Genomic DNA, 12,436 nt, shown 5'->3' with positions numbered 1-12,436 from the left:
TATCTTTATTCCAGATGAAATGTTTGAACTCCGCGGTGATTGCTCAAAGCGAACACTGAAGAACACTGAAATTATCCTTTCTGGCAGAAGTTTTTGAACTAGAAAGCCCATGCACTTAAGATGTGATTTTAAGAGGCGGTTTGTGACAATCCTGGTCCAGCTTTCAGCCGACACAAGTGTCACGTTTAAACCTGAAGCCTCCAGTGCACGTTTGACATCCTGGAAAAGGTCTTTGCAGATGAACGGACATTCATTGATTCTGGGATATTTAATGAGGTGGAGTGAGCAGATGACTGTATGTGTTTGGTGTGGATTTAAAGTAGAACCGGCAACACAAAAGTGTGCAAATACTCTGAAGTACAAAGGAGAGCGTCAGCCTCAGGAGTCTGCAAGAGTAAATACTGAGCGTGTTTTGATCAACTGATGGATGGATTGGAATATCATTTGGTTCAGAGGTTGAATCTAAATAACTTCGGTGATTCTTTGACTTTTCATCAGGTCGAAATTCCAATTCGGCCCATACTTTGGTTTATGACTAAAACGCCCTTTAATTCTATCAGTGTTTATCGTCCTTCGTGTTCAGAGGTAAATAGCAGTTGTTGGAAGGCTAAAACACTAAACCAGTTGGTGAACATGAAAAAATGTCAGCATTAACAGTAAATATCAGTAATATTCCATGATATAATGTATTATTGATTATACTCCCACAAAGGTCATTACCAAAAGCCTTAACTGAGTAATGCTGAGTGTAATTTAAAAGTTATGGCTAAAGCAACATTCAGTTTCTTTGTTTATGTCTTTTTCAAACATAAATGGAATATAAAAGGAATATTTAAATATTCAAATCATAATTCACCACTGTTAAGGAACATTTCACAATGAAATTACAGCTATTGGAGCTCCTGCACATTTTGTGTATCAATTTAAAAAAACTAGCTTGTACCGACACATGGCGCCATCTTCTGTTCACCCATGCTATTGCACCTGTTTGTTTGTCCTCTGCTGAGAACTGCACAAAATCAACACATAATGGCACAATTCACAATGTAAGTAGCCAAATAAAAAAAGACAGGTGGATGTGGTCCATTTTTTCCCCAGAATTTCAACAGTTTATTTATTCATTGATTAATCAATTATTCAATCAATTTTACGCCTTTTGGCAGTCACAGTACATTCAATTTCTCACTCTATAACAGTGTAGACAATTCACACAAAATATCACGTTATACAAAATCTAAACGTATCTTTTATAAAACATTTAGACATCATCTGCGTTTTTTTCTTTATTTCGTTTTAAATACAGTGCTATATATTTTTACCAGCATAAAACTCACTGAGAAAGATGAAAACATCTGTTAAAATACATATATATTATTTCTTTTTCATTACAGTATTTAAAATAGCTTCATTTACCACAACTAAAACACACAGTAATACTTCTGCCATCGAGGGGGTGGGGGTGGGGTTGGAAGTGTAACATCAACAGCGAGACGTCCCTCTGGAGTCCCAGCAGGTTTGCCCTGATCTTCTCTCCTCGTTGCCTTCACCTTCGGCTGCACTGCCTGGCAGCTGAGGTTTGGATGGCCACAACACAATTCTGCCATCAGCTTCATTCACTTTTAGAGGTAGAAAAACTTTCAGTGGCCCTTTAACTTTTGCTGGCTTTTGTCTCGTCTCACACACACACACACACACACACACACACACACACACACCTCTGACCTGCACATATATGACTCGTGCTTGACTTACAGACGCGTGAGCACAGCCTGCCTTTTCAGTTTCACACCAACAAGTTTTTGGTTGCTGGTTAGCTTCTCTACTTCTGTCTTTCCTGAATTAGTCTTGAGGCGTCTGTCGTCGGCTCCTGCTTTAATACGTGTTCAGCTCTGTGGATCCACTTATCTGCGTTCAGTCAAAAGTAGCTGTTGACCACTTGTGTGTACACAGTTAATGCACACGCAGAGCATGTGACTCTGTGGCAGCTGTGAGATTATTAAGCTCTCAGCGTGGTTCACGATCTCCTCTGTGGCTGTGTGCTTACTGTCCGCAACCATTAACGTGTCGGACTCTGCGGGCCTTCAACACATCAACAGCAGTACACAGGAGAACTCTCTTAGTTAACGTTTACACCGGCTGTATGTCACCACTGTGCAGCGTGTGTGTTGCTTTCTACTTGCTTTTTCACTTTTGGAATTTTTCACCTTCTTTTGGAAGGAGGTGGAGAACAGAGGGCAGAATGAGTAGGATCTGTCTGTTGCAGTTTGTAAGCATGACATTCAAAGTTGGCCCCTTTTTCCAAAGTAGCCTCCTCTTGTATGCCTGTAATCTGGTTGCTATGCTTTCCTGCCCTTTCCTGCGGTCCTCGCTGTTATTTGGGAGGCCTACACACCCTCTGCCCAGGAGCTGAGGCCCGGAAGCTGAGGCCCAGAAACATCCCGGACATAGACAAATAAGAAAACGAAGGCAGAGGGCAGGGTCCCTCTACATACAGACACTGTGACACACGTCTACTGGATCACAAGGATCTGGAGTACCACAGTCCATGTGCAGGCCATGTGCAGTCATCGGGTGCAGGTGTGAACGGACCTTAAACCGCCTTGGGAAGGATGCCAGGACGGAGCTGTAAAGGCTGAGGTATGATTGAAATGAAGCGTAAAGTGTTGTTGAAACACACCTGAAGGCAAAAGTGTTAACGTCCACACTGAAAGACAAAAATCCTCCGCCAAGGGGGGTGCGCAATCTCATGTGATCCGGGACAGTCCTGTGCACACCAAGCTACATGCTAGTGCAACTTTATGGCGCCAACACAGACAATGTGAGGTGATCCAACAGTCGGCTTTCGTCCACATGAGATCTTTGATGTCAGTTTGGTGTGTCTGGAACTTTAAGATAAGACTGCGTTAACTCTGTTAACCATCACATATCACCCCCTACGGTATTCTTTTTGTCCCAGTTTAGGTGGCAACAAACCGTTTGCCTTCAGATGTGGTTAAATGCCAAAATGTTTGAACTACAACAGTTTGTTTCAACCATACCTCTGGAAGAATGACAGCAGTAGGTAGCTATTGTTTTCCACGCAGACCTCATCTTGTTCCACCGTTAATTTAACAGACAGCTTCACTAGTCACTGATGTGGCCCCACCCCTTTGTCACTGTTTTACACGAGGATCCACCAGCATTTCTGTTTTGCTGGATCTCATCAGCACAAACAGGGAGAAGATGGAGAGGGAGCCAGGGAGTCAGCGAGAGGAGACTGCAGCTTAGCCACAGGCTACCATCACTTTTGTGCTGGAACGTCATTTCATCTCATAGGGCATAACCTCTGGGCTCAGTCAGGCTCAGGAAGAGTTATCAGTATAAATAAAGTTTTAAGTTAAATATATACTTTCCAAAGTTAAACTCTATGTACTTTTATACACTGCCTATTGTGGTCCTACAGTGAAAAACTGCCCCTCTGGGAACAGGTGCAACAGAGCTGTGCAAAATTTAAGGGGTAGTGGTGAGTCCTACTGACAGTAATTTGCTACTAGAAAGTACATATGTATATTTCATACTTTCCCAGTTTACTGCTCGAGGGGAAAGGGGTCATATTTGGAACCACGTAAGGTAAGACACAAAGGGAAGGAAGCAGGCCTCAGAGGACACTTCTGGTTTGTGCAAATAGGAGACTAAGAAGTACATATACTCATAGTGAGTTATTTACACACACAAAGCAATTGCCTCCTAACACATTGGCTACACAAGATCAAATATAGATTCTTCACAGGCCAACATATCATGCACAGTTTACTAAGGCAACTTCAAAAACTGGAGTGAAAGTCAGCTGTTAACACTGTATGGAACAAAACCCCAAACACAGGGGGCGCTGTAGCAAGGCAGATCTGTTGTCGAGAATCCATTTGAGTTTAATATTCATGATGGATCATGATTTTATGGCAGGTTCATTATTTGTTTCCTGTGAGTGGAGGTATTGTGAATGAACAACGTGTTGCTACTATTTCAATGTCCGGACTGCTTGTTTATGTACAACTTCAAGACTGTCGGGTGACGCAACACACCCATAGCTGCCACACTGGTGACTCTTCACAGGGACGCAATCATTTCTTCACGGGTCGGTCTGATTTCATTTAAATTCTACCATGTTGTTAGCTGGCTGATACACTCAGGCAGCTGAACATCATCATCCACCTGTGAATTTGCAGGTTTTGTCAGCCTTGAGGGACTTTGGGTATTTTATAGGCTTTTAATTCCACTATTTGTTTCACTGCTTGCAGGCGAAAATAAGAATAAATAAATGAAATCTTCTGAATTTCTCTGACAGTAATTACAAGGCTTTGAGTCACCATTAAGACTTTCATGCATGGAAATAAAGTTTACACGAAGCTTTGCTGGAACAGAATTCATAACCTCAGTATTTCTAAAATCCTACGATCCTGAAAGCACCACAAATGACAGACTGTCACTGTTGAATTGGGAGGAAATTTCACATTTCCAAAGTGCCATTTGATGCTATAACAAACATCTTCCCTAAACAAGTCTAAACATATGTAAGGCAAACATTTAGTAAAATTTAGAAACAAGTTGATCTCATTATACTTATAGACTTATAATTGAACTGATGTCTACTCACACCACAACCTGCAACCGTATGACACTTCCAGCTGTGGTAGCTACCTTAAGGAGCCTGAGCTCTGGGTTTGCTCTGAATGGTAATTATACAAGCCTGCGTATATGTGTACACTAAAGCAGGGCAGAGCAGTTTTATTTAGGGGTCTGTTGTTTATCTGGGTTGAAATGCATGTGTGTGTCAGTGGGTTATCTATCAATCTCTGGTGTGTGCAACTGCGTCACGGCAGCACGTCGCTGATTGTGCAAAATGGGTGCAAATTTGTACTCGACTTTGTGTGTGAAGGGAGTGTGTATCTCAGCTCAGCCATTTCACGTGCAGCACACGTTTGTTTCCAGAAAACCCAGTGTGTCTCCACGGACAGCTGCCATGGATGTGAGCGTGTGCCCATGGGTTTGTATGTACATGCAGGCGTGTGCACGTAGGAGAGCATGCTTGTGAATGTACTGAGCTGAGTTGGCCTTCTGGAAAGGCAGCTCCTCTTTTCTGTGTGTTTCCTGTCCTCCGCTGTGACCTCTAGAAGATGCTTTGTCTTCGGTTCTTTCCCCGACCTGAAGACAGACAAAACTGAGACTGGATGAACACTTTAATGGGGTGATTAATGATGACTAATGATGCAGTACATGTTCAGACAAGCTTTCCCCATATAACATCTATTAGCTGAATGCTACATGCTAGCATGAGTTAAGTATTATGAAATTCAGTCTTGACGCTTTAGAGTCCGACTAGTGGAAAATAAAGTCCTAATGAGACTTTTTAAGGATATGAAGAGCTTATTAGAGTGTAAAAATGTGACCTCTGTTCAACTCACAGACAGTCCTTCTCTATTTTCATTTTCTTTTCAGCTCCTCAGCTCCTCTGTGGTATTTTTATTTGTGTCAGAGTAAACAAAATCAGCATGCTGACTTCTCGCAGAGCTTTGCTAATTAGAAAAGTACATCTGCAGACACGACTTCAGGCGTTGTGGTCAGCAAACAAAACAGAACTTGATTTTGTTCCGTTTTATTCCAGGCAGTTCAGGAAACTTTAAGTGTTCGAGCATCAGTGACTCTTATTTTAGTTTAAAACTTCTAATTTGAAGGTCTTGTCATGTGTGATATAAAACTGCCAATCATGAGGAAAAGCCATACTCATACTATGACTGCGATGCAGGAACCCTACCTAAAGGCTGAAACAAAGAGGTGCGGTGGCCTGGGTCCTTCTGGAGCTGAACCTCTCTGAGGGAAAACACCGAAGCAGCTAAAACAAAGAGGGACACCATTACACTGTGTAAAAGTCTTCATAAAGGCTTTGATTTGAAAGACCGTAGTGGAGCTGTAAGATGTATGCTTGATCATACAACCCTAATTTTGTTGCTTGAGTAAGACAAACTCACAAATGTGATAACTAATTTGTATAGTTTAAAACCAAAATCTCGCTTTCTTTTTTTAATGTTCTGACAACACATTACATGTTTCCATGTCCTTATCATATGGTACATCAGGCTTAAGATCATAAAAATCCAAATGTGTGTTTGACAGTGGTGCGCATTCAGTGTTTGGTTTAACTCTTGAGTGATACAGATCTGGTTGCAGTAATAAACGATGTGCAGTGAGAAACATTTTGGTTACATCTTGGACCATTACTGTGGTTTCTTCTGGCCTCTTCAAGGCTGTTAGTGTTTGAAGACTGACAGCACACACAGTTACTGTGTTGAACAGGTGACAAAGTGAGCCAGCAAGCTATATGCTAATAATGAGAACTTTCACTCTATAAAAGGATTTTAAAAGGACTGTTCCTGCTGACACAACGTTTAGAACGAGCAGCAGTTTTGATTCAGTACAACCCAGACATTTTTCAAACTAACAGACTGTTCTGTCAGAGCATTTGTGGCCTTTTGTGTGTGCTAGCAAAGTGCACTTTTTGACCAAAAAGTGCAAATTGACCAAGACAACACTGATTCACATGTGTTCCAGATAGGCCACAGCTGAAATGGCAAAGTGGCACATTTATAGTAGAAGTGCAGCCTGATGTTCACAGCCACAGTTGGTAAGAGCTGTGGACCTCGAATACATCCAAGAGGCTTTAAAGGTGGGCTCACAGTGTGTGTGTGTGTGTGTGTGTCTTACTGTCTGCCAGATTGTGTATGTTATCCCCCAGACTCAGGAAGTAGGGGTGTCGCAGAGCAGCTTCAGAGGAGATTCTGCTCCTGGTGTCATACTGCAATCAGAATGCAAATGCAGCCGATCAGACGGTCTCAGAAATCACAGTTCAGATCTGTCTCATATCCAGCTGAGTGAAGGTCATGTGTGCTTTTGTCCCATACCTCCAGCAGAGCAGACAGAACGTCGATCCCCTCTGTGTCCAACCTGATGGATGCAAAGAAAACGTATTGGAAGAATCACACACTGAGAGTGAAAATAAATACAGAGCAATTAAGAGTAACAAAAAGGTAAAAATAAATAAAATTAAATAAAGCCAAGAAAACTCAACATTTCCCAGGTCCTTAATAAAATAAAATACAACTTAAGTATCCTTCAGGGTGGAATTGCCTTTTTAGCTCACCAAAACATAAAAGCCTGCAAGAGGGCCGGCAACCTCAGAAAACACATGCAACTAGACGAAACACAAGCAAATAAAGAAAACCTTTTTCATCAATTTGACAACATATGTGCTGCAAACACACACACACACACACACACACAATCCAACACAACTGACAAACACACGCTGCACAAGGTTGTGGTTTTAAAAGTCTCACCAACTATCAGATGTACTGCCATGAAACTTTGTTCTCATATCCCTGAATCTCTCAGGATGAGTTGTAAAAACTTTGCCATCCCCAGGCCAAAAGTTTAACTCAAACTTTAGCTCAAAGCTCCACTGTACAGCTTATCGTTGTGAGCCTGGCTGCTTTTCCTGAAGACACCACTAAGCCGAGCACACAGCGAAATTTGTTGGTGTTACCTGGGCACATGGTTGATGAGAGCTTGAGGTCTGTACTGAGGAAAAAGGTAAGACCTAAACTCCTCATTACTGCTTATACCGGGCCAAGTCTCTTCTGTAGGGGTGCCTGGAAGACAAACACTGAAATGTAGGCTTGTCTGCCGTCACAGGATGCTGTCACTCCATGTATCACATGATCTTAGCCTGGCCTGTAGGATATTGTGATAACGTGCTGCCATCTTACCCATGAGCCTAAAGATTAAGTGCAGCTCCTCCTTTACTGTGGCCCCGGGAAACATGGGACGACCGGTCGCCATCTCGTACAGGATGCAGCCCACACCCCTGGAGGAGCAGAGTGGAGAAGCAAACAACAGAGAGTCCTCCAGTGTTATAGAATGACTAGGTGAGGTCGTGTTCAACGAGAATGCATTCACTTCAAAGGGCGCCGATCATAAGTGCAAACATGCATGGTGTGAGTGGGCGCAGTGCAGCCTTTTGTTCTATCCAGGATGGTGTGTGTAGAGAGGCGTCCTGTGGCGTGATGAGAGGATATGTAGCTATGGGAGCTTAAAAGACCGATGCGTTGCTAGAGAGCCGCATTTAATCCTCCGCTGGTTTACCAGAGCTGCGAGGGCTTCCTCACCAATGCAAAGCGCTAATGAGAAACACATGAGGCAGGTGAATAAAGATGAACGCCCCCGTGTATGACTAGTGACTCGCAGCTCTGTTAATAACCAGGGAGATTTTAATAGATATGCATGATTCATGGAAATCCTGAACGATCCTGGAGCTGTTCATCTAATATACCAAGTAAACAGCATTGCTCATTACCAGGGCTGACACTGTGTGCTTTTGGAGTTCAGATCGTGAGCTCGGTTGCAGGCATTTGCAGGTTGAGACCACAGTCAGTTCTGATAAAAAGATGAGACAATCGGGTGTAGTCTACGTGCTGCTTTCAACCCATTTATTTGCAGTGTGTCCAGTTCAGATGAGACGATTGAAAGTCAGACATGTCAAAAGGATGTGATGGAAAAGGGCTTGACAAAGCGTCAGTACGTGTCGAGCTGGGATGAGAACGTGTTGTGTGTGTGGCGACATTAAGTCCTGTCCCTCATAGTCTGGAATAATATTAGTCTAGTTTTCGGGACAAACAGGACATGATTTGGGATTCAGGATGCTTGTAATTATGGATTGTCCTGAATTTTTAATGATGTCTGTTCACTGTAGTTGGGACAGTTGGGACGCTGGGGACAGTTTGTAATGTAGTCGGTTCTAGTTCATCAAAGTGCAGATGTTCATTGTGGGATTGTGTGCATTTTAGATTAGCGATCATCAAATATTAATACTGTAGTACCCACCACATGTCAATGGGTGTGGAGTATTCAGTAGAGCCCAGCAGCACATCGGGGGGCCGATACCACAGAGTTACCACCTCATTGGAGTAGGTCTTTGTGGGGACGGACTTGGCCCTCGCCAGACCTGGATGAGACAACAGGGTCAGGGTTTAACAGTGTGAGAGCTCATTAACAGCAGGAAGGCTTTCATAAGGCTGTTAGCAAGCCTGCTTTATGGGCAAATCTCTTTCACTTCGGTTCGACCTTTGAACCAAAATGACCTCAACATGTTGAGCATTTTGTGTCGGTAAGATGCAAATAAGTCTTACAGAGTGGAATAGTCCCTCAATCAGCTCATGTGCTGTTTTTAGTTCAGACTGTTGAAGAACAGTCGGGGAGTGCTGGTGGGTTTATCTACCCACTTCCTGAACAAAATTGAGAAAACTAAGAGAGAGGGGCACAGTTGCTAGGATACAAGAAGTAAGGGTGCTAAAGTAATCAGGACAGAAGATCTCAGAGTGGCAGTAAAACATAATTGGAAAGCCATCATGCCAGGAAACGTGCTATTCCCATGCTAACCCTTTACGACCACATTTGTATTTGTTGACGTCTGCATATGCAACATGTGAGCGTGGCGTTTTTCCTACCAAAGTCGGCCAGTTTCAGCTCGCCCTTGTCATTGATGAGCAGGTTCTGAGGCTTCAGGTCTCTGTGGAGGATCTTCCTCTTGTGACAGTAGGACAGACCACGTAGCAGCTGGAACATGAAGATCTGCAGGAGAAAAATTACACTTATGAGGATCAAACATTCTGGCCTGTACATATGATTATACTGAAATACATGGATTTTAGAAATATCGTAGCTGTACCTTACTTGGGAATAAATCTCTAATCTATGGCCACTTATTCAAGTCTCCCCTCAAATCCCCAACTACTCCAGTCACCCTCAAGAGCCTCCTGGACCTCAAACAATTAAATATGTTCACATTCTGGAAATAGATGCAGTACTAATCTGACAGAATCACAGGATGAAAAGCGAGTGTATCGAGCGAGCATTCGAATTACCTCAGAATGGTCATTAAGAAGGTCATCAGACACTGATTGCTGTTCTGAAGGTATTTCTTGAATCATTAAAACCTCCTCTAACATAAAAGGTCAGTCTGCTGCACAATAATAAAAAAAAGTTTTCAGCCCACTTCCCAAGTTGTGACTCATTTCCCTGACTCAGACAAAGAAGGTAGCCTGAAATGACACGTCTGTCCTCGGTTTGTACACGAGCCAAAAATAAACTTTTTACTGTCTGTTATTTTGACAAATACTGATTTTTCTTTCCAGTGTTTAATATTTTAATACAAAGTGACATGTTATTTATTATAATATTATATTTTACTACAAAAAGGGTTATTTTCACTTCTTGGATAGATAATACAGAAACAACCTGTTAGTCATACAGCAGACAAAATATTTTTCCACCTGGAAGTTTAAATATGAGAGGCGCAGACTGGGATTAACTTTTGATCCTATGATTCAGTTAGTGCTCCGATTCTATTTTGCAAATGTGAATTCATTTCATTGTTTCAATTTCAGGCCTTCAGGCTGGCATGCAAAACCAATTCTGCTTGATAATTTACATTTTGGCTTAGGAACAAGCACCTGCTGAAGCTGTCTGTGTGTTGGTGTGAAACACAAAGTGCCTATTGCATGACAAAATGAATCAGACTTTGTTTGATGATGGGCTAAATGCACGTCTTTGCACAGATCTAAAGTACGCAGTCAGTGGCGTTTGACGCTTGACGCCGGCGGCTCACCTTGACATTATGCATGCTCATGAGATTCCCGCAGTTGTCCAAATACTGTTTAAGGTCGCTGTCCTGAAAGACACAGCAGGTTCAGTTGTCACACACAGATCTGTCAATACTCCCTGTGTGTAACTGCGGTCAACGCTTTCCGAACACCTGCTGACGTACTCACAAGATACTCGAACACCAGAGTGAGGCAGCGCTCGGTGTGGATGATGTCGTGCAGTGTGACGATGTTGGCGTGCTTCAGGTTCTTCAGCAGAGACACTGGGTGGACATAAGGAGGACAGGTGAGCTCTGCTGTTTCCTCCAGCAACCTCCGCTCAACAGTAGAAACTACGGCACAACAGTCTGCTACGAGGACCCCGAAGCTGCAGTTCTGAAAATATCTTAGCTACGATGTCAGGTTTAGGATGGGTTTAAGCTTGTGTTGTCCAAAACAAATGTCTTACAGCTACTCTGAGCTGAGTGAGCTCCTCACCTTCATTTTGTGCATCACACCAGGGCTCAAAACAGTCGGGCTCAACTTGTTAAAAAAATCAATTTTTTTTTTTTTTTGCTTTATTTTGGCACTTTTCCAGTGTACACTCCGCACGTCGGTAAACACACACGTTGTAGTGCGCAGTATCATTTGTGTTTACAAGGCGAGTTCACCGAGCGACACAGCGGCAGCCATGTGTGAATGTACATGAAGGTGAAAATGGACAACCAAAGTCCCTTTCCTTGTCCTAAAATAGAATTTTTATCCATCTGGCAGGGCAGCAACCCTCAACTGGGAAATCTATTCGTGCTGATGTGTGTACCCTCTCTGATAGCAGTGCAAGGTGCTCCCTCCTCGTGCTCCAGCCGAATCTCCTTTAACGCCACCAGGTTCTCTGTTAGCTTGCTTCGCCCTTTGAACACTGTGGCATATGTCCCCTGTGAACACACACACACACACACACACACACACACACACACATTCTGATGATAACTGTGCTCTGAAGTGCTGTTCAAATCAAAATGCTAGCAGGTATGTCTCCTTTCTGTCTCCGTTCTGCTTGCTTTCTCATCATCATCATCATCATCATCATCATACTAAACATACTAAACAACTAAAGCTGCCACGATTAGTCAATTTAGCAATTAGGTGACTGAGAAAAAATTCATTCAATTCATTTTTCTAGCAAAAAGGTCATTTGTTTGTTCCAACTTCATGAATTGAAGGATTTGCTGCTTTATTTGTCCCTTAAGACAGCGGATGAAGGGTCGTTGGGTTCTGGACTGTTGCTTGGACAAAACAAGCAATTTTAAAATGTCACTCCGGGCTCTTGGAAATTATAATGGCTTTTTTTTTTTCACTAAGACTAAATGATTAATTGATACTGACTGTTACTGTCAACCCTACAGAGAACATAAACATGAATCACAACAGATAATTCTAACTGAAATGAATGAGGTTAGGAAAAACATTACATAAGCGTGCGTCTCCAGCAGGCTCCAGCTGAATCCATTCATTAAGAGCATGTGTATTTCTTTGTGGTCTGATTATTGGCTTTTCTCGTTGCTGACTATCACAGCTCATCTTCCTCACTCATGATTGTCCTTCACATATCCTGGCTGTTTGTCTATCCCACTGACAATTCTTCTATCATTATGAAGTTGACTTTGTGTGTTCTAATGAACTACTGCAGACTGAAAAGACAGCAGAGGAGCAGGAGTAAATGACATGCTTTCATAATGGCCACCGCATGCTCAAATAACTGTGTT

General features: G+C 42.6%; 1 protein-coding gene across 1 annotated transcript in view; it reads right to left on the bottom strand.

Annotated features, from left to right (window-relative positions):
• Positions 1-4,128: 4,128 nt before the first annotated feature.
• The window catches only part of cdk18 (cyclin dependent kinase 18), a 33,902-nt gene continuing 25,594 nt past the window's right edge, over positions 4,129-12,436 (bottom strand). The window contains exons 6-16 of the mRNA XM_046384865.1: positions 11,491-11,605; positions 10,860-10,954; positions 10,697-10,759; positions 9,537-9,660; positions 8,914-9,034; positions 7,800-7,897; positions 7,577-7,682; positions 6,936-6,978; positions 6,739-6,829; positions 5,792-5,869; positions 4,129-5,181 (exon numbers count right to left, since the gene is read on the bottom strand). Coding sequence (XP_046240821.1) covers positions 5,147-5,181; positions 5,792-5,869; positions 6,739-6,829; positions 6,936-6,978; positions 7,577-7,682; positions 7,800-7,897; positions 8,914-9,034; positions 9,537-9,660; positions 10,697-10,759; positions 10,860-10,954; positions 11,491-11,605 — 969 coding nt within the window. The 3' untranslated portion in view covers positions 4,129-5,146. The remainder of the gene's footprint in view (positions 5,182-5,791; positions 5,870-6,738; positions 6,830-6,935; positions 6,979-7,576; positions 7,683-7,799; positions 7,898-8,913; positions 9,035-9,536; positions 9,661-10,696; positions 10,760-10,859; positions 10,955-11,490; positions 11,606-12,436) is intronic.

Source organism: Scatophagus argus, chromosome 3 (genome assembly GCF_020382885.2).
Source record: "Scatophagus argus isolate fScaArg1 chromosome 3, fScaArg1.pri, whole genome shotgun sequence".
NCBI lineage: Eukaryota > Metazoa > Chordata > Actinopteri > Scatophagidae > Scatophagus > Scatophagus argus.
This window is presented reverse-complemented; position numbering and strand designations above follow the sequence as displayed.